The 22,800-nt window shown below is 45.0% G+C and overlaps 1 protein-coding gene across 6 annotated transcripts in view; it reads left to right on the plus strand.

Annotated features, from left to right (window-relative positions):
- The window catches only part of ripor1 (RHO family interacting cell polarization regulator 1), a 143,552-nt gene that overhangs the window by 107,640 nt on the left and 13,112 nt on the right, over positions 1–22,800 (plus strand). For 5 of the 6 annotated variants that reach the window (XM_062962019.1, XM_062962018.1, XM_062962017.1 and 2 more), the window contains 8 exons: positions 6,626–6,751; positions 6,849–6,997; positions 9,077–9,206; positions 14,131–14,796; positions 16,479–16,594; positions 19,847–20,012; positions 21,728–21,863; positions 22,012–22,173. In XM_062962019.1, coding sequence (XP_062818089.1) covers positions 6,626–6,751; positions 6,849–6,997; positions 9,077–9,206; positions 14,131–14,796; positions 16,479–16,594; positions 19,847–20,012; positions 21,728–21,863; positions 22,012–22,173 — 1,651 coding nt within the window. The remainder of the gene's footprint in view (positions 1–6,625; positions 6,752–6,848; positions 6,998–9,076; positions 9,207–14,130; positions 14,797–16,478; positions 16,595–19,846; positions 20,013–21,727; positions 21,864–22,011; positions 22,174–22,800) is intronic. The other variant, XM_062962015.1, reaches the window with a different exon arrangement.

Below are 22,800 nucleotides of genomic sequence, written 5' to 3' on the forward strand. Positions count from 1 at the left end.
CAAGGCAACAAGAAACGAGGAGCAAAAACAAGATCCGTGGAATTTACTTGGCAAGGTCCGGGAAGCAAGGCAAGATCCATGGAAGTAAACAAGGCTGGGAACGGAGGCTTGGAAACAGGAACAAGGCTTGGAAACAGGAACGAGGCTTGGAAACGGAGTAGCTGTCCACACACGCTACTCCAGTAGCTGATGAATTGACTCCGCAAGATTCCAAAAAGGGCAAGGAACCTAAATAGGGCCTCGTTTCCCACCAGAGAACACTTCTCTGGGGAAACCAGAAACGAAAGTCAATCTCTGTGTCCAGATGTATGACTCCCTAAATTTTCTCACGGAAGCAGGCTTAATCATCAGAATGCTTTGCTGCGATTCTCAGGCTTCGGCGATTAGCCTGCTGAACTCCTTTTTGTTGTAGATAATAATTACGGCGAGAAAATGGGGGAGATTTTGACTCAGGGCTTGTTTGGCAGATTTCTGGAATACAAACCTCCTGCAGGTGCAAGGGCTCTAAATCAGGCTGGGAAAGTTCCCTTTCTGGCTGAAATGGTGGAAAACCCAAGTTTTCCTCTTCATCTGTCACAACAGCACTAGGAACGGGACTACATGGCCCATGAGTCATCACACTATCCCCCTCCTCAAGCCCCCTCTCAAACTGGGACTCTCTCCCCGAGGCGCGAGGCCGCGGCTTGGCGGGATAGGTCTGATGGAAACGGCGGGTTAAATCTGGGGCATGGACTGTGGAAGCGTCTTCCCAAGAGCGTTCCTCGGGGCCAAAACCCACCCAGTCAATGAGATATTGAAGGCGGCGGCGGTGAAAGCGAGAATCCAAAATGTCCTGAACCTCGAATTCCTCCTCCCCATCCACCAAAATAGGAGTGGGGGCCGGCCGGTCTACATCAGGGCGCACACCATCCGCCGGAAGGAGCAGAGAGCGATGAAACACTGGATGAATGCGCATAGAGCGTGGGAGTTGGAGTTTGAAAGTCACGGGGTTAAGTTGCGCCACCACTGGATAGGGACCAATGAAACGGGCATCTAACTTCCGGCAAGGGCGATGGGAGGGCAAAAAGCGAGTGGACAGAAGAACCCGGTCTCCTACCTTGATTTCGGGGCCCGGCTGGCGATGTTTGTCCGCGTGACGTTTATAGTCCTCCTTGGCTTGGTCTAGTTGCTGGAGCAAAAGTTGTTGCACCGCTGTGAGTTCCTGCAGCCAGTCTTCGGCTGCGGGAACTTCTGAGGTTTCAATGACAGGAGGAAAGAAACGTGGATGAAAGCCGTAGTTTGCAAAGAACGGGGTTTCTTTAGTCGAGGCCTGGACACCATTGTTATAGGCAAACTCTGACAGCGGTAACAGGGAAACCCAATTGTCCTGCTGGTAGTTTACATAACAGCGAAGGTATTGTTCCAGAGTGGCATTGGTGCGCTCAGTTTGCCCATCCGTTTGGGGATGGTGAGCCGAAGATAAACGAGAGTCTATGCCCAATAGTTTTTGTAGTGCTTTCCAGAAACGAGAGGTGAATTGGGACCCACGGTCTGTGACCAAACTCTTGGGCAATCCATGCAATCTGAAAACATGTTGAAGGAATAAATCTGCAGTCTCTTTGGCCGTGGGAAGGCCATCGCAGGGAATGAAATGGGCTAACTTGGTAAAAAGGTCCACCACCACTAGGATTGTGGTGAATCCACAAGAAGGTGGTAGATCAGTGATAAAATCCGCAGAGATTATTTCCCATGGGCGAGATGGGGTAGGGAGGGGATGCAGAAGCCCTGAGGGCTTTTCCCTTCTTGTCTTGGAGCGCTGGCATACTGGGCAGGTGTTGACATATTTTTCCACATCCTTGCGGATCTTGGGCCACCAGAAATCTCTTAGGATCAAATGCATGGTTTTAAATAGTCCGTAGTGCCCTGCTGGCTTGCAGTCATGACACAGACGAAGTGCTTTTTCCCTGCCCGGTCCTGGAGGAATGTAGACATGGTTTCTATAGCAAAGTAGCCCATCCTTAAGCGAAAAGGGGAAATGTAGTCCTTGGCGAAGTTGGTCCTGTGCCCAGGCATCTGCTTGCTGACTAGCCCTGATTTCCTGAGCACAAAGGGGCCCTGGAGTAGAGGGAGTTGATTCAATGGGAGTGGATTTGGTGTTTCCCACTGTGAGCGTGGCAAAGTTCTCGGGCTGTAGCAGCTGGGACTCAAAGGTCTCCTTGCGCCCTGCAGCATATTCCGGTTTCCGTGACAGAGCATCTGCTTGCTTGGTCTGGGCTGGGGTTACATAATGGATTTGGAAGTTAAAACGTTCAAAGAATAAAGCCCAGCGTTGTTGCCTCTGATTTAGCTTGCGGGCAGTTCTTAGATGCTCTAGGTTCCGATGATCAGTATGGACTTCAATGGGAAATTTGGCCCCTTCTAACCAATGTCTCCAAGTTTCAAAGGCTGCCTTTATGGCCAAAAGTTCCTTTTCCCAAATAGTGTAATTCCTCTCTGGTGCGGTCAATTGACGGGAATAAAAGGCACAAGGGTGAAGATGATCTCCCACTGGTTGTAGGAGTACAGCCCCAATCGCCACATCGGAGGCGTCCGCCTGCACGACAAAAGGGGTTTCAGGATCTGGGTGCTGAAGGATTGGCTGGGACGTGAATAATTTCTTTAGTTGCTGGAACCCTTTCTCTGCTTGTTCTGTCCAGCGGAAGGGCTGTTTCCCACGGATGCAGCTGGTGATTGGATCAGACCAGCGGGCAAAGTCTGGAATGAACTTGCGGTAGTAGTTCGCGAACCCCAAGAAACGTTGCACCTCTTTCTTGTTGGTTGGCGCCCGCCATTCCAATACTGCTGCAACCTTTGCCGGGTCCATGGTGAGCCCTAGTGGCGAGACACGATATCCCAGGAAATCTACCTCTTGTAGATCAAAAGCGCATTTTTCCAGCTTGGCATAAAGTCCATGGTCCCGCAATCGTTGTAACACCATTCTGACGTGGTTCTCATGTTCTGATTGTGATCTAGAAAACACCAAAAAATCGTCCAGGTAGATAATCAAGAACCGGTCTAGATAATCCTGAAAGATATCGTTGACAAAATGCTGGAACGTTGCGGGAGCTCCACATAAACCGAAATTCATGACCAGGGTTTCGAATAAACCGAATTTAGTCTGGAAGGCAGTCTTCCACTCGTCCCCTTCCCTGATGCGAACTAGATTATAAGCTCCTCGTAGATCCAGTTTGGTGTAAACCTTAGCCCCTCGAAGCCGGTCTAAGAGGTCCGAGATCAAAGACAGGGGATACCGGTTTCGCTTAGTGATATTGTTCAATGCTCTATAGTCCACCACCAAGCGTAGGTCCCCTGACTTCTTTTTCACAAACATCACCGGGGAAGCGGCTGGGGATTGAGAGGGTCTGATAAACCCCTTGCGGAGGTTTGTCTCTAAGAACTCCCTGAGAGCTTCTTGCTCTGGTTCAGTCAGGGAGTAGAGGTGTCCTCGCGGGATCGGGGCCCCCTCCACCAAGTCAATGGCACAGTCATAAGGTCTATGTGGGGGTAGTCTCTCGGCTTCTTTTTCATTGAATACATCCCAATATTCTGAGTACTTCTTGGGCAAGGTGATGATGGGTTCAGCGTCTGTGGCATGGCAGACCTTGGCTACAAGGCAATGGTTTTGGCAATGTTTTGAAGCAAACTGTAGTTCTCTGTTGGACCAGGAGATGCTTGGGTCGTGGAGTGTCAGCCATGGAATTCCCAAAATCACAGGGAAGTGGGGAACCTCGGTAACAAAGAAGGAAATCTCTTCCATGTGTTCCCTTATCCACATTCTGGTGGGTTCCGACCACTGGCTTACTGGACCTGTCTTGAGGGGGCGGCCATCGATGGCTTGCACCACACGGGCGTTCTTGAAGTCGTGATATTGTAATCCCAGAGAGTCGGCATACTCTCTATCAATGAAGTTGTTTGTGGGTCCTGAGTCTATCATGGCATGGACCATGACGGGTCCTTTTTTCACTGACCACAAGGTGACCACTAGAAGAAATAGGACCCCGGTTGGCGGCTCTTGAGTGGGGTTTTTGACCGGGTTGGCGAGCCTCTCTACGCCCGGTCGCTGGCTTCCCCCGCTGGCTGTGTGCCAGCCGCCTCAGACGTCTTCGTCTCCGTGGAGGACGCCGCCGCCAGACGAGCGGCGGGCTTCCCTTTGGCTGGACACTCTCTGGCAAAGTGGCCCCCGTTTCCGCAGTACCAACAGAGATTTAGGCGTTGGCGGCGGGCCTTCTCGGCGGCATCTAATCTGGGACGCACATTGCCCAACTGCATCGGCACCTCCTCGCTTCCTCTGGGGTATGGGGCTGGTGGCGGGGGTCTCCACACTGGAGAGGGGCTGGACGCCGGCGGGAGCGGGAGGTCTCGCTCCGGTCCTACCGCTCTGGCCTCGGATCCATTGTCTTCTGTTGGCAATCATGACTTCAGCTCGTAAACATTGATCAATGAGTGCTTCAAGAGAGTGTGGAGGATCCACCTTGGAGATTTCCTCCAGCATCTCGATATTGAGACCCTCCCGAAATTGTCCTCTGAGGGCTATATCGTTCCATCCGGTGTTATGGGCCAGCACTCGGAACTCGGCTATGTACTGGGACATGGGTCTGTCCCCTTGGGAGAGGCGCCGGAGTTTGTGGCCGGCTGCCTCCAAATTGTCCTCAATCCCCCAAGTCGCCTTAATGTGATCTAAGAATTGTTGCGCTGATCTTAGATGTGGGGAGACTTGGTCGAACAGTGCCGTCGCCCAGTTGGCCGCTGGCCCGTCTAGGAGACTGTAGATCCACGCCACCTTGATGTCTTCTTGGGGAAACTCGGCATTACGGGCCTCTAGATAAGCCTGGCATTGGCGACGGAAAACATGAACCTTAGAAGCTTCTCCAGTAAACTTGGTTGGCAATGCCAGGGCCGGGAGACGGATTCCGCGTTCCTTCAATCCCCTTATTTCTCCCTCCTGCGCATTGAGCTTATCACGGATGCGGTCCACTTCATCCTTGTCGATGGTGTAGCTGAGTGGTTGGGCCCCCGGTCCGGCTCCGGTAGACATTCTGGCCTAGGTTAATTGGTGCTTAGGGTGGCGGAGTCAAACTGTCACGACCCAGGCTGCAGAGCACCAATAACCATACACAGAGGCCAGAATCTAACTAATATCTTTATTAAGGAAATATATAAGGTTAATAAAAGCAAGTGTAGGAAATAGTTCAGGAATAGACCTTTCTGGGAAAGTCAAAATTAGTCCAAAGAAACAATGTCCAATATGAAATATTAAGGTCCAAAGTTGTAATCCAATAACCGAAACACTCACTTCGCCAAGCGAAGTGAGGGGAGATGACAAGGTCCTTTAGTCCATGAAACTTGAGCAAGGCTAGGAAATAACTTGATGCTTGGAACACAAGGCTTGAACAAGGCAACAAGAAACGAGGAGCAAAAACAAGATCCGTGGAATTTACTTGGCAAGGTCCGGGAAGCAAGGCAAGATCCGTGGAAGTAAACAAGGCTGGGAACGGAGGCTTGGAAACAGGAACAAGGCTTGGAAACAGGAACGAGGCTTGGAAACGGAGTAGCTGTCCACACACGCTACTCCAGTAGCTGATGAATTGACTCCGCAAGATTCCAAAAAGGGCAAGGAACCTAAATAGGGCCTCGTTTCCCACCAGAGAACACTTCTCTGGGGAAACCAGAAACGAAAGTCAATCTCTGTGTCCAGATGTATGACTCCCTAAATTTTCTCACGGAAGCAGGCTTAATCATCAGAATGCTTTGCTGCGATTCTCAGGCTTCGGCGATTAGCCTGCTGAACTCCTTTTTGTTGTAGATAATAATTACGGCGAGAAAATGGGGGAGATTTTGACTCAGGGCTTGTTTGGCAGATTTCTGGAATACAAACCTCCTGCAGGTGCAAGGGCTCTAAATCAGGCTGGGAAAGTTCCCTTTCTGGCTGAAATGGTGGAAAACCCAAGTTTTCCTCTTCATCTGTCACAACAGCACTAGGAACGGGACTACATGGCCCATGAGTCATCACACACAGATTATCAGATTTTAACTGGATTATATGGCAGTGTAGACTCAAGGCCCTTCCACACAGCTATATAACCCATTTAGAATCATATATTATCTGCTTTGAACTTGATTATCTTGACTCCACAATGCCATATAATCCACTTCAGTGTGCATACTAAACATAAAGACTACCATACAACAGACATTCAATACCACCACTACCTCAACAATTTCTCACCAACACCACGAGACAACGCCACAGCAACGCGTGGCTGGGCACAGCTAGTTATTATATATTATTATATCATTAAATTGATACAGGAGACATGGTGGAAAGATGTCTTCCTGGCCCCGCCTTCTTCATTGTGATGGGTTCACAGCATGTCGCTTTGTGTTTTGGGAAAGGGAGGTGGATTTAGGTCCCAGAGTTTGGGAGGATCAAAGGAGATGCATGGGCTTGGACGGTATCTGAGCTTATTGGGATCCCCATTGATAACATTAGGTTGATATTGGTCTCCTCTCCCACATGGAGACATGGGGAGAGAATGTCTGAGAAGGAGGCCCATCTTGCTGGGGTCCGTCCAGTCAATAGCGTCATTGTCGTACTTTCTCCTGACAGATCTTCATGAGGTATGGACGCCAACGATGGAAGCTACGGGGCCGCATTGAGGCAAACAGCAAGCAAGTGTGGGACAGCGAAGATATTACCTTCCTGCCTCTCATTACGGAGTTCCTGTCTATCAAGGTAATTGAAGCCACACTCTGGATAGGAGGCCACTTTCAACAAAGAGATGTCTTTCCTTCTCACATCCATTGGCCCTGGTTTCTCATTCTTGTCACAGGTTACAGAGCTGAAGAGCCTGGCCAGTCATGTGGTGGTGGGGAATGTCTCCTGTGAGACGAAGGACCTGTTTGCAGCACTTCCCCAAGTGGTGGCAGTGGATATTAATGACTTAGGCACCATTAAGCTGAGCCTGGAGGTGAACTGGAAGTGAGTGGTGATTTCTTTGTAGCTCACGTTTCCTCTAGTGAGATCATGGCGGTGTTTTCCTGCTGCCCACTTCCTTCCTTGTAACAACCCTGTGCAGGAAGTCATACCAAGAGCTGAGGCTTGCCGAAGGCCACCCAGAATGTTTCATGGTTCTGTAGGGCAGAGCTCCTTAAGTTTTTTCAACTTGCAACCCCTTTTTACCCAAGAAATAATTACAATATTCCAAGCATATAAAGAAAGGGGAGAGAGACACACAAGCACATGAGAGAAAGAGAGCAAAAGAAGGTAGGGAAAGCAGAGAGAGAGGCATCCGAGGGAGAGAAAAGAAGGTGACCCTAATATACAGTTATGGCAACCCCATTTGGGGTCCCAACCCATAGTTCAAAAAGCTTCTTCTGTAAAGCTTCTTCTGTAAGAGGATCAATCATGGGAAAATCAACTTACACAGGGGATGAAAGAGGAAGAAAGTAAAAGGTAAAGGTTTCCCCTGACGTTAAGTCCAGTCATGTCTGACTCTGGGGGTTGGTGCTCATCTCCATTTCTAAGCCGAAGAGCCGGCGTTGTCCGTAGACACCTCCAAGGTCATGTGGCCGGCATGACTGCATGGAGCGCTGTTACCTTCCCGCCAGAGCGGTACCTATTGATCTACTCACCTTGGCATGTTTTCGAACTGCTAGGTTGGCAGAAGCTGGAGCTAACAGCAGGCACTCACTCCGTTCCCAGGATTAGAACCTGGGACCTTTTGGTCTGCAAGTTCAGCAGCTCAGTGCTTTAACACACTTCACCACCGGGGCTTCTTCTGTAGGGAACCTAAAAGTTCCAGCCCACTACTGCAACCACTACATCATACTTGAAGCTTGTTGAGTTTTTGTTGTTGTTATGAAGCCATAACAAAAGAAGGCCATGAAGAAAAGATAGTTATTATGAATGATACCTTGTTTCTCCACTTGGGTCCTCAGATATTATTCCCATCATCACCATCCAGTATGGTCTCTATTCAGGAATGCAATGCACACAAACTTCAATAGGCACAGAGTCTCCCTATAGCAACCCACGATCAGTTTCCTTCACAAATCATGCAAGGAACATGAAGTCCTTACAAAACACAATGAAGCACTGGGTTCTTAATTAAACCACTATATTGCACAAATCAATAATCTTTTAGGTACTTTTCCATTATCTGGGTGGCGGCCACAAGGGGGCGCTACAGAGAGAAGTACAGTAGAGTCTCACTTATCCAACGTTCTGGATTATCCAATATATATATATATATATATATATATATATATATATATGTAATGTGCATAATTCCCATGGAGTAAACAACAAAACCACTGGACCAAATCACACCAAATTTGGCCACAAAAGACATTAGTCATCCAATCAATCTGCATGCGGCAGCGTGTCAGCAAAAATGGCTAGGTTTGTCAATGCTGATACGCGTGTCATAGGTTGGCCATCACTGGTATAGTATCATAGTATGGAGCCCCCGGTGGTGTAGTGGGTTAAAGCCTTGTGACTTGAAGGTTGGGTTGCTGATCTGAAAGCTGCCAGGTTCGAATCCCACCTAGGGAGAGCGCAGATGAGCTCCCTCTATCAGCTCCAGCTCCATGCGGGGACATGAGAGAAGCCTCCTACAAGGATGGTAAAAACATCAAAACATCCAGGCGTCCCCTGGGCAACGTCCTTGCAGACAGCCAATTCTCTCACACCAGAAGTGACTCAGGTTGCTCCTGACATGAAAAAAAGTATCATAGTGAATTCCTTATTTTGTAGCTAATACATGTTCCTTGCTTTATTTTCTGAGGAAAATAATCACTGCTTGGACTGCTCTTTGGGGTCTTCGTTTACGCTGAGTTTCATGCATTTCCAGGAAGTGCTGCAGTTGGGATTGCTGTGGCCAGGAATGACAAAATTGTAATCGAGTAACATGTGGTGGTGCAAAGGTGGAAACCACTCCCCTCAGGGACACTCTCCAATAAGTATAAAGAAAGTGTGCCCTGTCTTTTCTTTAGAATGTGTCTATATCAGCAAAAAGTTCATTTTTTCTCACTGACTCCTGTGTGTTTCTGTGACCAGCCCATTCGACAAAGAGGACCAGCCGTCATCATCCAGCTCTGTGAATAAGACATCCACGGTCAACAAGAGATTCTCCATGTACAACCAGAGTCCACCCGACACACCGTCCATGCGGGAACAGGCCTTTTATGTAAGTGTTCCTTAGAGTTTATTAAGATGTTGGAGTGAGATAAAGATTTTTTACTACCACTTCATTCAAGGAAAGGCTATACACCAATAAGTAGGTATTATAGACCATTTTAGCACTCTTGTGCTCCATTTTAGTGCAGTGAGCTTACTATATGTTTCCTCTGAATTCTTCCATGTAAGGTGTATTTAATGTGCCAGGATCTTCCAAGGATGTTTTCAAGTATACTTGGCTGTGTTAGCTGATGCCGTATTTCCTTGAATTAGGGACAGTGCAGGCATTTGACATTCCAATAGCAATAAAAATGTGTTAGACTAGAACCGAACAAAATATCACAGAAGACTTCATTAGGTTAGAAGATACAGGAGAATTGAGGTGAGGTAGAACAACAATACTTGGGCATATGCTGTGGGCATGAAGTCTGCATTTCAAAATAATTGTGGTTTGATTTGAACCATGTTTTTGTTCTGAGAATAACCTTTGTGCTGGCATAATCCCTGCTCTCTTCTCTCTTGTAACTGTAATTACTCCTTGGTTTGTCTTACCAGTTTCCTGTTTCATCCAAAGTAGAGAATCCAAACGTAGCCTCATGCCTACACCCCTAGCATGCACATTTGTTGTAGTCTGGTTTGCAGGCAATTTTCTTGATTTGAGTGTCATAGAAAACAGCTTTAACACTTTGTGAAAATGGCACATTAAGTATGCAAGAAAAGAGAAGGGATGTTAAAAGCATCTAGGTTCAATATTTATTCCATTAAGCAACTGTAGTGGATACAGAGAGCTTTTTCTACTTCTGAGACTCTCTGGGGAGTGCCAAAGACACACACAAAAGCCCTCACCTAAAGTGGAAGAGATCCAGAAAGTTTACTTCTGGCTTTGAAAACATGGTTGTTTTTAGTATTCAACATAGTATGTGTGTCTGCAATCTGTTTAAAATATTAATTCCAGATTTCCAAGCGAGATGATTAACCCGTTTTGTTTTGGCCAGGGAAAGGGTGGTTCATAGGATGGGGACAAAAGCTGCAAAAAGTATTATTATTATTATTATTATTATTATTATTATTATTATTATTTTACTTTTCTCCTGATTTTCTCCCACATATTGGAGCCCCCTGTGCACAGTGGGTTAAACCGCTGAACTTGCTGACCAAAAGATCAACGGTTCGAATCCGGGGAGCGGGGTGAGCTCCCGCTGTTAGCCCCAGCTTCTGCCAACATATTTGAAAATATGCAAATGTGAGTAGATCAATAGATACCACTCCAGCAGGAAGGTAACAGTGCTCCATGCAGTCATGTTGGCCACATGACCTTGGAGGTGTCTACAGACAACACTGGCTCTTTGGCTTAGAAATGGAGATGAGCACCAACCCCCAGAATCGGATTTAAAGTCAGGGGAAAATCTTTACTTTTACCTATGGGACCCAAAATGGCATACAAAATAGAAAAAAGACAAGTTCATAATACAGAAAAACAATAATTCCCACCCAGTCATCCCACCTACCCAACATATAAACAATATATCCAAACATTGCATTGGAGAAGCGGGCTGCAAAATAACATGTTTTCTCACTTTGTCCAATTGAGTATGCTACATCTGTCCTGAGCAGGAAAAATTAAAGAATTGAATGAGGGAGTGGGGCATCTAGAGCTGTTTTGGAGATCAAGGCTCTTAACTGGATTGTCAGGGGAGCATCTGCTCAATTGCCCGTGAAACAAGCGGCCTGAACACATCACCGAACTGGGACCCCAACTGAGCCCTCGGTTTTGACAGATGCCTCTTTCTTTGCCCAAGAGCCTGCCACGGGAGGCTGCCCCCAAACACAGGTGGGCCTTGCTGGACATCTTCCGGGAGACTCTCCGGAAGAGGCTGCCACGAAGCTGCTCCTGCAGCGACGTCTCCTCGGTGCAGCTCGGGATGAGAGCCCCTCGGGGCTGCGTAAGTGCTGGCTCCACCAAATAGCCTAGTCTGCTGAGGTAGAGGTAGATGCTCTCTGCCCCCTTTTTTCACAAAGCCTGATCCAGAGCTGCGGGAGAACAAGTGGAGTCATGGAGGCGCCTTGTGTATTCGTTCTGCAGCCCTTTGTCAGTAGAGCAAAGGGCTTCCCTTGCTTTGCTAGTTTGTGGTCTTCCATAGCAGTTATGTGTTTGCTTGCTCCCCCCCTTGCAGGCAGATTAGGGTGGTACTGGCTTCTTTTTGTAGCTGTGTACCGTGTTTCCCCGAAAATAAGACAGTGTCTTATATTAATTTTTGCTCCCAAAGATGTGCTAGGTCTTATTTTCAGGGCATGACTTATTTTTCCATGAAGAAGAATTCACATTTATTGTTGAACAAAAAATGAACATTTATTATACACTGTACAGTAGTTGTCATCACAAACCAGCATAACCAGACAAACTGTGAATCCTATCAAGAATGTCTTGTTACTACCATTATTTCCATGTACAACAATCTATGGTACATGCATTTATTGATCCTGCATGCTCTAATATTATGTTTGGCGGGTGTGCTTCCAAACACAAACTTTGCTAGGTCTTACTTTCGGGGGAGGCCTTATATTTAGCAATTCAGCAAAACCTGTACTAGGTCTTACTTTTCGGGGATGTCTTATTTTCGGGGAAACAGGGTAGATATGTTTCCTATACCAGTTTATGTCTTTTACAGTTACCTTTCATATTCAGTGTACAGTCTACATTCATTGCAAGCAGTCCCTAAGTTGCAAACAAGGGAGTTTTTGTAGGTTTATTCTTAAATTAAATTTGAATGTAAGTCGGAATAGGTACATTTTTAAGTGTGACTCCAGCCAAATAGTAATAATAATAATAATAATCATCATCATCATCAAGCCAGTCAGGGTGGTCCCAGTGGTGATCGGCACACTGGTTGCAGTACCTAAAGACCTTGGCCTGCACTTAAACACAATCGGCGCTGACAAAATCCCCACCTGCCAGCTGCAGAAGGCCACCTTCCTGGTATCTGCCCACATTATTCGCCAATACATCACACAGTGCTGGCCAGTGTTATCATTTCCTTTATTCTAAATTGGTGGAAGCGCAATAAAAGTAGAAATAGTTGCATGATAATTATTATATACATAGTAACCATGGGGACGTTATATAAGAAACATAATTACAAGGGCATGAAATTTGCATTTGAAAACAGTATTACGGTGTTCTCTTACTTAGGTTAGGTTCCAGGACCACTCGCAATAAGTGAAAGTCCACGAAGTAGGGACGCTATATTTATTTTAATATTTATACATTATTTTAGTAGTTATACACTATTTGAAGTCTTTATCAACCAACTGTGTGCTGATAAATCGCCTCCTTCTCCTGTTGCCGCTTGGGCTCCTTTTCTCTTCCTTTGGCTTCTCCTTCCTCCCTTCCTTAGGCTGTCAGTTGAAATTTTTTTATGATCTATAATATTATTTTAGAGTTTATTGAAAAACCGCAAAACAGCGAATCCGCGAAAAGTGAACCACGAAGTAGTGAGGGAACACTATGTCTAGAAAGGAGATGAGTATTTAATTATTTGAAAAAAGGATTTTACAATTGGGTTGCTGTGAGTTTTCTGAGCCATGTTCCCGAAGCATTCTTTCCTGACATTTCACCCACATCTATGACAGGCATCCTCAGAGGTTGTGAGTTCTGTTGGAAACTAAGCAAGTGGGGTTTATACATCTGTGGACTGATGTCCAAGGTGGGAGAAAGAACTACCGTGTTTCCCTGAAAATAAGACAGTGTCTTATATTTTTTACTCCCAAAGATGCGCTAGGTCTTATTTTCAGGGAATGTCTTATTTTTCCATGAAGAAGAATTCATATTCATTGTTGAACAAAAAAATGAACATTGATTCTATACTATACAGTAGTTATCATCACAAACCAATATAACTAAACCAGACAAACTGTGACTCCTGTCAAGAATTTCTTGTTACTACCATTATTTCCATATACAACTGGTATGTAAGCCACCCCGAGTCCCTCTGGGGAGATGGAGGCGGGGAATAATAATAATAATAATAATAATAATAATAATAATAATAATAATAATGTACATTTACCAATCCTGCATGCTATGGTGTTTTGTTTGGCGGGCACCAGGCATGCTTCCGAACAAAAACTTTGCTAGGTCTTACTTTCGGGGGAGGCCTTATATTTAGCAATTCAGCAAAACTTCTACGAGGTCTTATTTTTTGGGGATGTCTTATTTTCAGGGAAACAAGGTATTGTCTGTTGGAGGTAGGTGTTGAACGTTGCAATTGGCCACCTTTGATTAGCATTGAATAGCCTTGCACTTTCAAGGCCTGGCTGCTTCCTGCCTGGGGGAATGTTTGTTCTTGTCTAATAACTACTGAAGAGAAGATCAGAAGTTATTTTGATCTGTATTTTTCCTCTTTTTCTCCCCCCCGCCGACCCCAATTGTATTCTCTATTATTCTCTTTCCTTTTCATTTTGTTGTGTGTACTGCTGTGGTGTTATTTTTTCATACCGTCTTTACTTGAGTAGAAGTTAAAAAAATTATACCAAAAAATGGATTCAAAAAACAGAGGTTGGTATATCTGGGTTTATACTAGGAAAGGGCAAGCTTGGGCCCTCCGGGTGTTTTGGACTTCAACTCGCACCATTCCTAACAGCCTTAGGCCCCTTCCTTTTCCCGCTCAGCCGCTTAAGCGGCTGAGCGGGAAAAGGAAAGGGCCTAAGGCTGTTAGGAATGGTGCGAGTTGAAGTCCAAAACACCCCGAGGGCCCAAGTTTGCCCATGCCTGGTATGGAGCATGAACATTTCCCCTTTCTGGAGTACAACTCCTCGAATACCCTAATTGGCATGGTCAGTACCAGTGACTCTGGGACCTAGAAAAGTGATTTTTTAAAAATTCGTATAGCTCATTGTAGCCCACTTGCATCTCACCTGTGCTCCTCGCTTTTCAGAACATGCTGCGGCAACAGGAGGAGCTGGAGAATGGGGCAGCCTGGTCCATCTCTTCGGAGTCGTCGGACGACTCCTCCAGCCCCCAGTTGTCTGGGGGTGCCCGCCACAACTTGCCCAGGTCCGTCGTCCAACCCGCAGTGCAGGCCGCTGCCCCCGCCATAGAAATTGCCTTCACTCAGCCCGAGGACAAAGAGCCGCCCGTCGTTCAAGAGGAGGCAACAGTGGTCAACGGGCACGCGCCCTACACCCGGACTCTGAGCCAGATCAGCGAAGCCAGTGCGGACCTCCCTGTGGCCGAGGACGGGGAATGCCTCCCCTCCAAGGATGCTAGTCCTCATGAGCTGCCTTCCCTGGGAACGGACTCTTTGCCTCAAAGTGCAGACTTGACATTGGACGCTGCGATCAGTGAAGGTGGAGAGCGAGAGGCCGACGCAGGTACAGTCGACTCCGTGGCAGAGCAAGTCGAAGCCCAGGAAGCTGAGCATCCAGAGTCCTCATTGACATCCCCAGCAGTCCCACAGGCACCAAGGCCCAAGCATGCCGTGGACTGTGGCCTGGAGGAGGCCATCAACTCCTTGGCCTCGGCTCTGGACGACTACCGGGGGCAGTTTCCGGAGCTGCAGACATTGGAACAGGAGCTCAAGCATCTAGAGGAAATTATCCTGGTAAGCGTGCAGGGAAAAGGTATTACGCAGCCTGGTGGATGAATGGTTTTTCCCAATTCCATGTACAGTAGAGTCTCACTTATCCAACATTTGCTTATCGAACATTCTGGATTATCCAATGCAGTCTGCCTTTCAGTAATCAACTAGCTGTGCCCGGCCATGCGTTGCTGTGGCGAAGTATGGTGGTATGGGAAATAAAGTATTGAGGAATTGGTGGTACAGTAGAGTCTCACTTATCCAACATTCGCTTATCCAACATTCTGGATTATCCAATGCAGTCTGCCTTTTAGTAATCAACTAGCTGTGCCCGGCCAAGCGTTGCTGTGGCGAAGTATGGTGGTATGGGAAATAAAGTATTGAGGAATTGGTGGTACAGTAGAGTCTCACTTACCCAACACTCGCTTATCCAACGTTCTGGATTATCCAATGCATTTTTGTAGTCAATGTTTTCAATATATTGTGATATTTTGGTGCTAAATTCATAAATACAGTAATTACTACATAGCATAACTGCGTATTGAACTACTTTTTCTGCCAAATTTGTTGTCTAACATGATGTTTTGGTGCTTAATTTGTAAAATCATAACCTAATTTGATGTTTAATAGGCTTTTTCTTAATACCTCCTTATTATCCAACCTATTTGCTTATCCAACATTCTGTCGGCCCGTTTATGTTGTATAAGTGAGACTTTACTGTAGTTAAGGTAAAAGGTAAAGGTTTTACCTTACATTAAGTCCATTATAAATGGGTTCTATAGCTGTGTGGAAGGGCCTTGAGTCTACACTGCCATATAATCCAGTTAAAATAAGATAATCTGTGGAAGAGGCCTAAGTGAGGCCTAACTCTGCCTGTCCCCTGGGCTGAGTAGGTTGCTAGGAGACCAAATGGGTGGAGCTTAGCCATCTAACTGGCAGCAATTGGATAAAAACAATTATTCCTCTCCCTCTAATTAGGACTTTATTTTTCTTTTCTTTTTGTTGTATGAACGTGGAGGCATGGATGAGGGGTTGTGCTGGCAAGTTTAGTGTTTCTGGAATGTGTAGTTTTGTTGTTTTGTCCTAGGCTGAAATTTCATTACCCTTTTATATATATAGATGTTTTTGTAGTCAATGTTTTCAATACATTGTGATGTTTTGGAACTAAATTCGTAAATACAGTAATTAGTAAAAGGTAAAGGTTTCCCCTGATGTTAAGTCCAGTCGTGACCGACTCTGGGGGTTGGTGCTCATCTCCATTTCTAAGCCGACGAGCCGGCGTTGTCCGTAGACACCTCCAAGGACCTTTGGCCGGCATGACTGCATGGAGCGCCGTTACCTTCCCGCTGGAGCGGTACCTATTGATCTACTCACATTTGCATGTTTTTGAACTGCTAGGTTGGCAGAAGCTGGGTGCTCATTCCGCTCCCGGGATTTGAACCTGGGACCTTTTGGTCCGCAAGTTCAGCAGCTCAGCGCTTTAACACACTGTGCCCTCAGGGTCTGCATTTTGTGACAAGTTGCATTTTCAGAATTCACAATAATTCCACTTGGGCGAGCTGGTGACCGGAACGTGAGTGAGGGAAGCTTGGATGTCCTTGTGAAAATTATGATCCTACAAAGATGGTTTTGCAGGAAAAGGACAACTACTCTCTGGACAGATGAAGTGTCCCTGTGTGATGTTTGCTTTTTCTCCGTCTCTGAAGCAGAAGCAGGGAGTGTGCCTGAGCCGGTCTTCCAGCACTAGCCTGACGGTGGAGCATGCCCTTGAGAGCTTTAGCTTCCTCAATACTTCCGATAATGAGGATTCAGATGACGAAGGGTGAGTGAAAATGAGGCAGTTCACTGGGAATTTTAAGGTAGATTCTGAAAACTCACCTACCAGAATCATAGTGTTGCAAGAGACCACTTGGATCCATCCAGTCCAACCCCATTCTGCCATGCAGGAAAAACACAATCAAAGCACTCCCGACAGACTGCCATCCAGCCTTCCTTCATTCAATTGTATATTGAAACACAAATCTATACAGAACCTCCAGAACAATTGGACACCATTTTTATTGTTTGATTTTTTTTAAAAAAAAAGATTGGGTCTTAGATAGATTTTGACAAGTAAAATAAATCTCTTTTTATATTTCTGTATTATTTTGGAAAGTTAACACTATAAATGTCAATCAATCAATTATTGATTGATTTGAGTATAAATGGGAAGTGTCTTATAAAAATGTAAAGGTTTCCCCTGATGTTAAGTCCAGTCGTGTCCGACTCTGGGGGTTGGTGCTCATCTCCATTTCTAAGCTGAAGAGCTGGCGTTGTCCATAGACACCTCCAAGGTCATGTGGCCAGCATGACTGCATGGAGCGCCGTTACCTTCCCGCCAGAGCGGTACCTATTGATCTACTCACATTTGCATGTTTTCGAACTGCTAGGATGGGAGAAGCTGGAGCTAACAGCGGGCGCTCATTCCGCTCCCGGAATTTGAACCTGGGACCTTTCGGTTAGCAAGTTCAGCAGCTCAGCGCTTTAACGCACTGCGCCACCGGGGCTTCTTATAGAAAAGCAAATAGTTAAAGATGGTTTCTGGTCTATATTTAGAGTCATTCCATAACAAGTAGTGTAAACCTTCTCACCATCATGTTTCCGGTTTTGTTCAAATTTTAGCTGCAGTGTCAGTCAGGTGTCAAACTAAGTTTCCCAGAATTTGAGGTCTCTAACTGTAATTGTTGCTGATCTAGACCCCTTATCTGAAGGTTGTCAGTCAGCGTGTGCACAGCATTTAACAAAATGTCATTTTTGGGTCTGATAAAATTGAAATTAAATGTATAAGAATGGCTACTAAATTGAAATCCTGTACAGATTTTTCTGCTGATTCCAATGAGATTAATTTTAACATCTTGGATCCAAAATCCAGTCAAACAAGTTGACTCAAAGTGTTCATCGTAATGTGTCACAACAAATTTTAACCAATATTCAGACTGCAACAATTTCCATGCAAACAAAGATACGGACTTGAAATTTTGACCAAGCATTATGCCTGTACTGGACCCAATACTTCCAGATTTGCAACTACAGTAGAGTCTCACTTATCCAAGCCTCGCTTATCCAAGTCTCTGGATTATCCAAGCCATTTTTGTAGTCATTGTTTTCAATATATCGTGATATTTTGGTGTTAAATTCGTAAATACAGTAATTACAATATAACATTACTGCGTATTGAACTGCTTTTTCTGTCAAATTTGTTGTAAAACATGATGTTTTGGTGCTTCATTAGTAAAATCATAACCTAATTTAATGTTTAATAGGCTTTTTCTTAATCCCTCCTTATTATCCAAGGTATTCGCTTATCCAAGCTTCTGCCGGCCCATTTAGCTTGGATAAGTGAGACTCTACTGTACATCTATAACTGCCCTTTAGGATCTATTCAAATTGGGCACTGTCAGTGCAAATGGTAAAATCTATAAAAGGCCATTTTTTAAAAAAGCGTCTATCTGAATATGCTTGTAAATAATATCATCTGAAAGAGAAGGTTTTGCTCTACAAGGCTTATATGTTTTGTTTTGCAATGCAATCATTAAGTATCCATTTACTCAGGTCAAAGTATGTTATGTTTTGTGCATTTGTGCATTATGCATCCTCATGGTCCTGCTAGTTCTTGCCTGTTTCTTGTCTTAATAACAGCACTGGAGTAACCTCTTATGGTTTCTTGCTGCCTCTTGTGTCTGTCTGGGGTTTGTTCCAAGAGAATATCTGTACCTGGCATGTTAGGAGATGCAAAATGATCTTTTTTTCTTAGGGTTCTGATGCTGCTTCTGCTGCTGCCAAAAATGCTTTTTGCCTGGAAGGTGGCTTCCAACTGGATGAGCTGCAACACCGCCACCTGGTGGCCAGTGGCTGCCATTGCCTTTGGGAATGTTTTTCCTTCCCTGCCCTACTTTTCTCTATGCCGCTTGTTGAACATATTTTATTAAGCTGCTACTGCAGCCCATTTAAAGCAAATTTAGCCAATCTTTGAACATATTTTTTTTAGTCATTCAGTTTTTTGTTATTCAGTTTTTGTACCTCATTTCTTTTGGTCCTTCCAGCCTAGGGCAACTGAGGCTTTAATTGCATTTGACATGTGTTTTATTATTCCTTCCCATTCTTTATTTTTAGTCACTATTTATAGCCTTTCTTTTCCTGTGTTCTGAAATCCCATGCAAGGATTTCTTTTATTTTCATAGCCACTTTGTGAAATAATGAGGTTGAAAGAAAACATTGCCCAGTGGGTGTTATGGCTCGATGGAGAATAAATGGCTTGTTCAAGTCCAGCACTCTTTATTGTACCATATTAGCCCTTAGAGGTCTCAGTCTTACTGTAGACATCACTAGAGGTAGACTCAAAAGTCACTCAAAAGACAGGAGAATTCTAGACATGAAACAATCATGGCCAGCTAACATCTCCCAACAGAGGATTCCCCCAGGCAGGAAGAAGCCAGGCTTTGAAGCCGCAAGGCTATTCAACGCTAATTGAGATGGCCAATGGCAACATTCACACTTGCCTCCAACAGACAAGAGTTCTTTCTCCCACCCTGGATATTATTCCACAAATATATAAACTCCACTTACCCAGTTTCCAACAGACCTCACAACCTCTGAGGATGCCTACCATAGATGTGGGCAAAACGTCAGGAGAGAATGCTTCTGGAACATGGCCATTCAGCCCGGAAAACTCACAGCAACCCACTGATTCCAGCCATGAAAGCCATCGACAACACATCAGTGGTTACATCCTGAACCAACATGATAATGCTTTATTTATAACCCGCCCTATCTCCCCCGGAGAGACTCAGGGCAGCTGATACAATGACAAACATTCAGTGCCCAACAATAACATTACATCAAATTAAAAACAAACTCAAAAATTATAAATTATAGAGTTGAAGGTAAATCCCAGCGATTCAATAGTTTAATCTCTTTTTGGTACTACCAACAGACTATGAGCCTTTGTGTGCTGTATATGTGCTGGGTGCAGGAACTTTGGCTTCTAAAAGAACTACATTCACGCTTCCACATTGCTTGCTGCCTGTCTTCCCAGGAGGACGGCCAATGCCCAGCCCACGTCATCGAGCAGAGTCCTTGCAGCCGGAGAGACCGTGACTGAAGAGGCCGCAGGGGAGGGCTCAGAGCCCATGAGTACTGGCAACGAGTTCCTCGACCAAGCCTTAGTCTTGCACCTTAAGCACTGCAACCATTTGCTGCTGGTGAGTGCAAAGTGAAGGTTCATAGCCTGGGCTGGGGATAAATTCATTTACTTTAGAGGATTTGTTGTTTTGAGGCCACACTTTTCAATTGAAAAGAGATAATATGACACAAAAATGATAACAGTATAGAACTGGAAATGAAACAAAACATGCAGTAGGTACTGTATTTGCATTCAGAACAGGAGTGCTATAAATGAAGGCGGAGGTGGGGAGAGTAATGCAATATCCAACAACTATTCATAAATGTAAATACAGTAGAGTCTCACTTATCCAACACTTGCTTATCCAATGTTCTGGATTATCCAACACATTTTTGTAGTCAATGTTTTCAATACATCATGATATTTTGGTGCTAAATTCGTAAATACAGTAATTACTACATAGCATTACTGTTTATTGAACTACTTTTTCTGTCAAATTTGTTGTATAACATGATGTTTTGGTGCTTAATTTGTAAAATCATAACCTAATTTGATGTTTAATAGGCTTTTCCTTAATCTCTCCTTATTATCCAACATATTCACTTATCCAACGTTCTGCCGGCCCGTTTATGTTGGATAAGTGAGATTCTACTGGAAATCAATTTTTACTTCCCATCTGAAATAAATAATTACCAGGCAAATATTGGGGTGGGGAAGATGTTCTCCAATCAGATCACCATCAAATAAAATAGCCTAGTGGTTAGATTGTAGGTGGTCAAACTGGATTTTAGTAATGCACTCAATAGGCAGGTTGATTTGGGTGAAGGTACCCTTTGCTATTCTGGTCTATAGTCATTGAGAGCATTGTAGGACCTCACCTACTATTCTGAATTTTACAGTGAAGCAAACTCTGGCCCCATCTACACTGCCAGGTAATGCATTATATGGTCAGTGTACACTAATATAATGCGGGTTGAACTGCAGTAAACTGGATAATATGAGTCTACACTGCCTTATAATCCAGTTCAGTGCAGTTAATCTGCAATCTGAAACGGCATTGTGTGGCACTGTAGACATGGCCTCAGAGTCCCCGTCTTCACTAACCCTGCTTTCTCTGCAGCATTGATAGAGAATGTAAGCCCGTTGAATTTTATTTGACTTCAGCTGCCATCAGCCCTAGCCAGAGTAGTCAGTGGTGTGAGATGATGAGAGCTGTAGTCTGGCAACATCTGGAGATCAACATACCTCAAAACCTCTGAGGATGCCTGCCATAGATGTGGGCAAAATGTCAGGAGATAATACTTCTTGAACATGGCCATACAGCCTGGAAAATACACAACAACCCTGTGATTCTGGCAATGAAAGCCTTCAACAACACAACATTAGGCCCGGGCTGTGGCGCAGGCGGGAGAGCAAGCCAGTGCAATTAACTGCAATGAATCACTCTGACCAGGAAGGGCGGAATATAAATGCTTTAAATAAATAAATAAAATAAACATCTGGAGAATTACAGTTTCTCAAACCCTGCTGTTTTGAAAACCTGGGATTTAGCTCTTTCCTTGACTGAGACTATATTTGTTTCCCTCTTGTACTTTCCCTCCTTTCTTGCCTTTGACCTTCTTGTGTGATTTCACTTTGAAATTCCTCCCGTTGCTTTCTATCCTGACTTCTTTGCTATCTTGATCTCTTGGAGCAGTCAGCTGTTCTACCACCCGAGTTTTCAAATGCCTCCCTAAAGTGTCAGGTGTCTGACCCCCTGCTTAAGAATCATTGCCGTCTTCTTCTGACTTCTAGAAATTGGGCAATTTTGGACCCCTCCGCTGCCGGGAGATGCATGCACTGGACAGACTGGGGAGGGAAGTGCATGTCCTGGAGATGGTTTGTCGCCTGGTGGAGGAGCAGACGTGGACAGCCGCTTCTTCCGAAGAAGGTAGGAAAGGAGGCATTCCAGGGGTTGGCAGCATTAGGATCCATCACTAGTGGAATCCCAGTGGGGAGAAGGTCCAGAGCAGAAACCTCTCTGCAATTCCGTATGGTCACTTGACCTCTAAGACAGCCCTTGTGTCCTCTGTTCTCAGTGGTCCGGTTTTCTACGTGGAAAGAGGGAGTGCTGTCTTTCTGGGATAGCTGTATCACAGCCCCAAACGTATACACTTGCCATGTAGAAAAGTTCCTGCAGATGCTCAGTTCCCAGTATGGAGCACGAATCAACGAACACCAGCAAACCCTGGCAGATCCAGGTATGTATGTCCTTTTCACTCGGGGTAGGACCTACTCTCTGCTCTGTTTTATTATTGTATTTATTTCACTATATTACCGTGTTTCCCCGAAAATAAGACAGTGTCTTATATTAATTTTTGCTCCCAAAGATGTGCTAGGTCTTATTTTCAGGGGATGACTTATTTTTCCATGAAGAAGAGCTCACATTTATTGTTGAACAAAAAATGAACATTTATTATACACTGTACAGTAGTTGTCATCACAAACCAGCATAACCAGACAAACTGTGAATCCTATCAATAATTTCTTGTTACTACCATTATTTATTTATTTATTTACAGCATTTATATTCCGCCCTTCTCACCCCGAAGGGGACTCAGGGCGGATCACATTACACATATAGGCAAACATTCAATGCCTTTTAACATAAAACAAAGACAAACAAACATAGGCTCCGAGCAGGCCTCGAACTCATGACCTCCAGGTCAGAGTGATTCATTGCAGTGATTCATTGCAGCTGCTCTCCAGCCTGCACCACAGCCCGAGCCCATTATTTCCATGTACAACAATCTATGGTACATACATTTATTGATCCTGCATGCTCTGGTATTATGTTTGGCGGGTGTGCTTCCAAACACAAACTTTGC

This window comes from Anolis carolinensis, unplaced genomic scaffold (genome assembly GCF_035594765.1).
Source record: "Anolis carolinensis isolate JA03-04 unplaced genomic scaffold, rAnoCar3.1.pri scaffold_9, whole genome shotgun sequence".
NCBI lineage: Eukaryota > Metazoa > Chordata > Lepidosauria > Squamata > Dactyloidae > Anolis > Anolis carolinensis.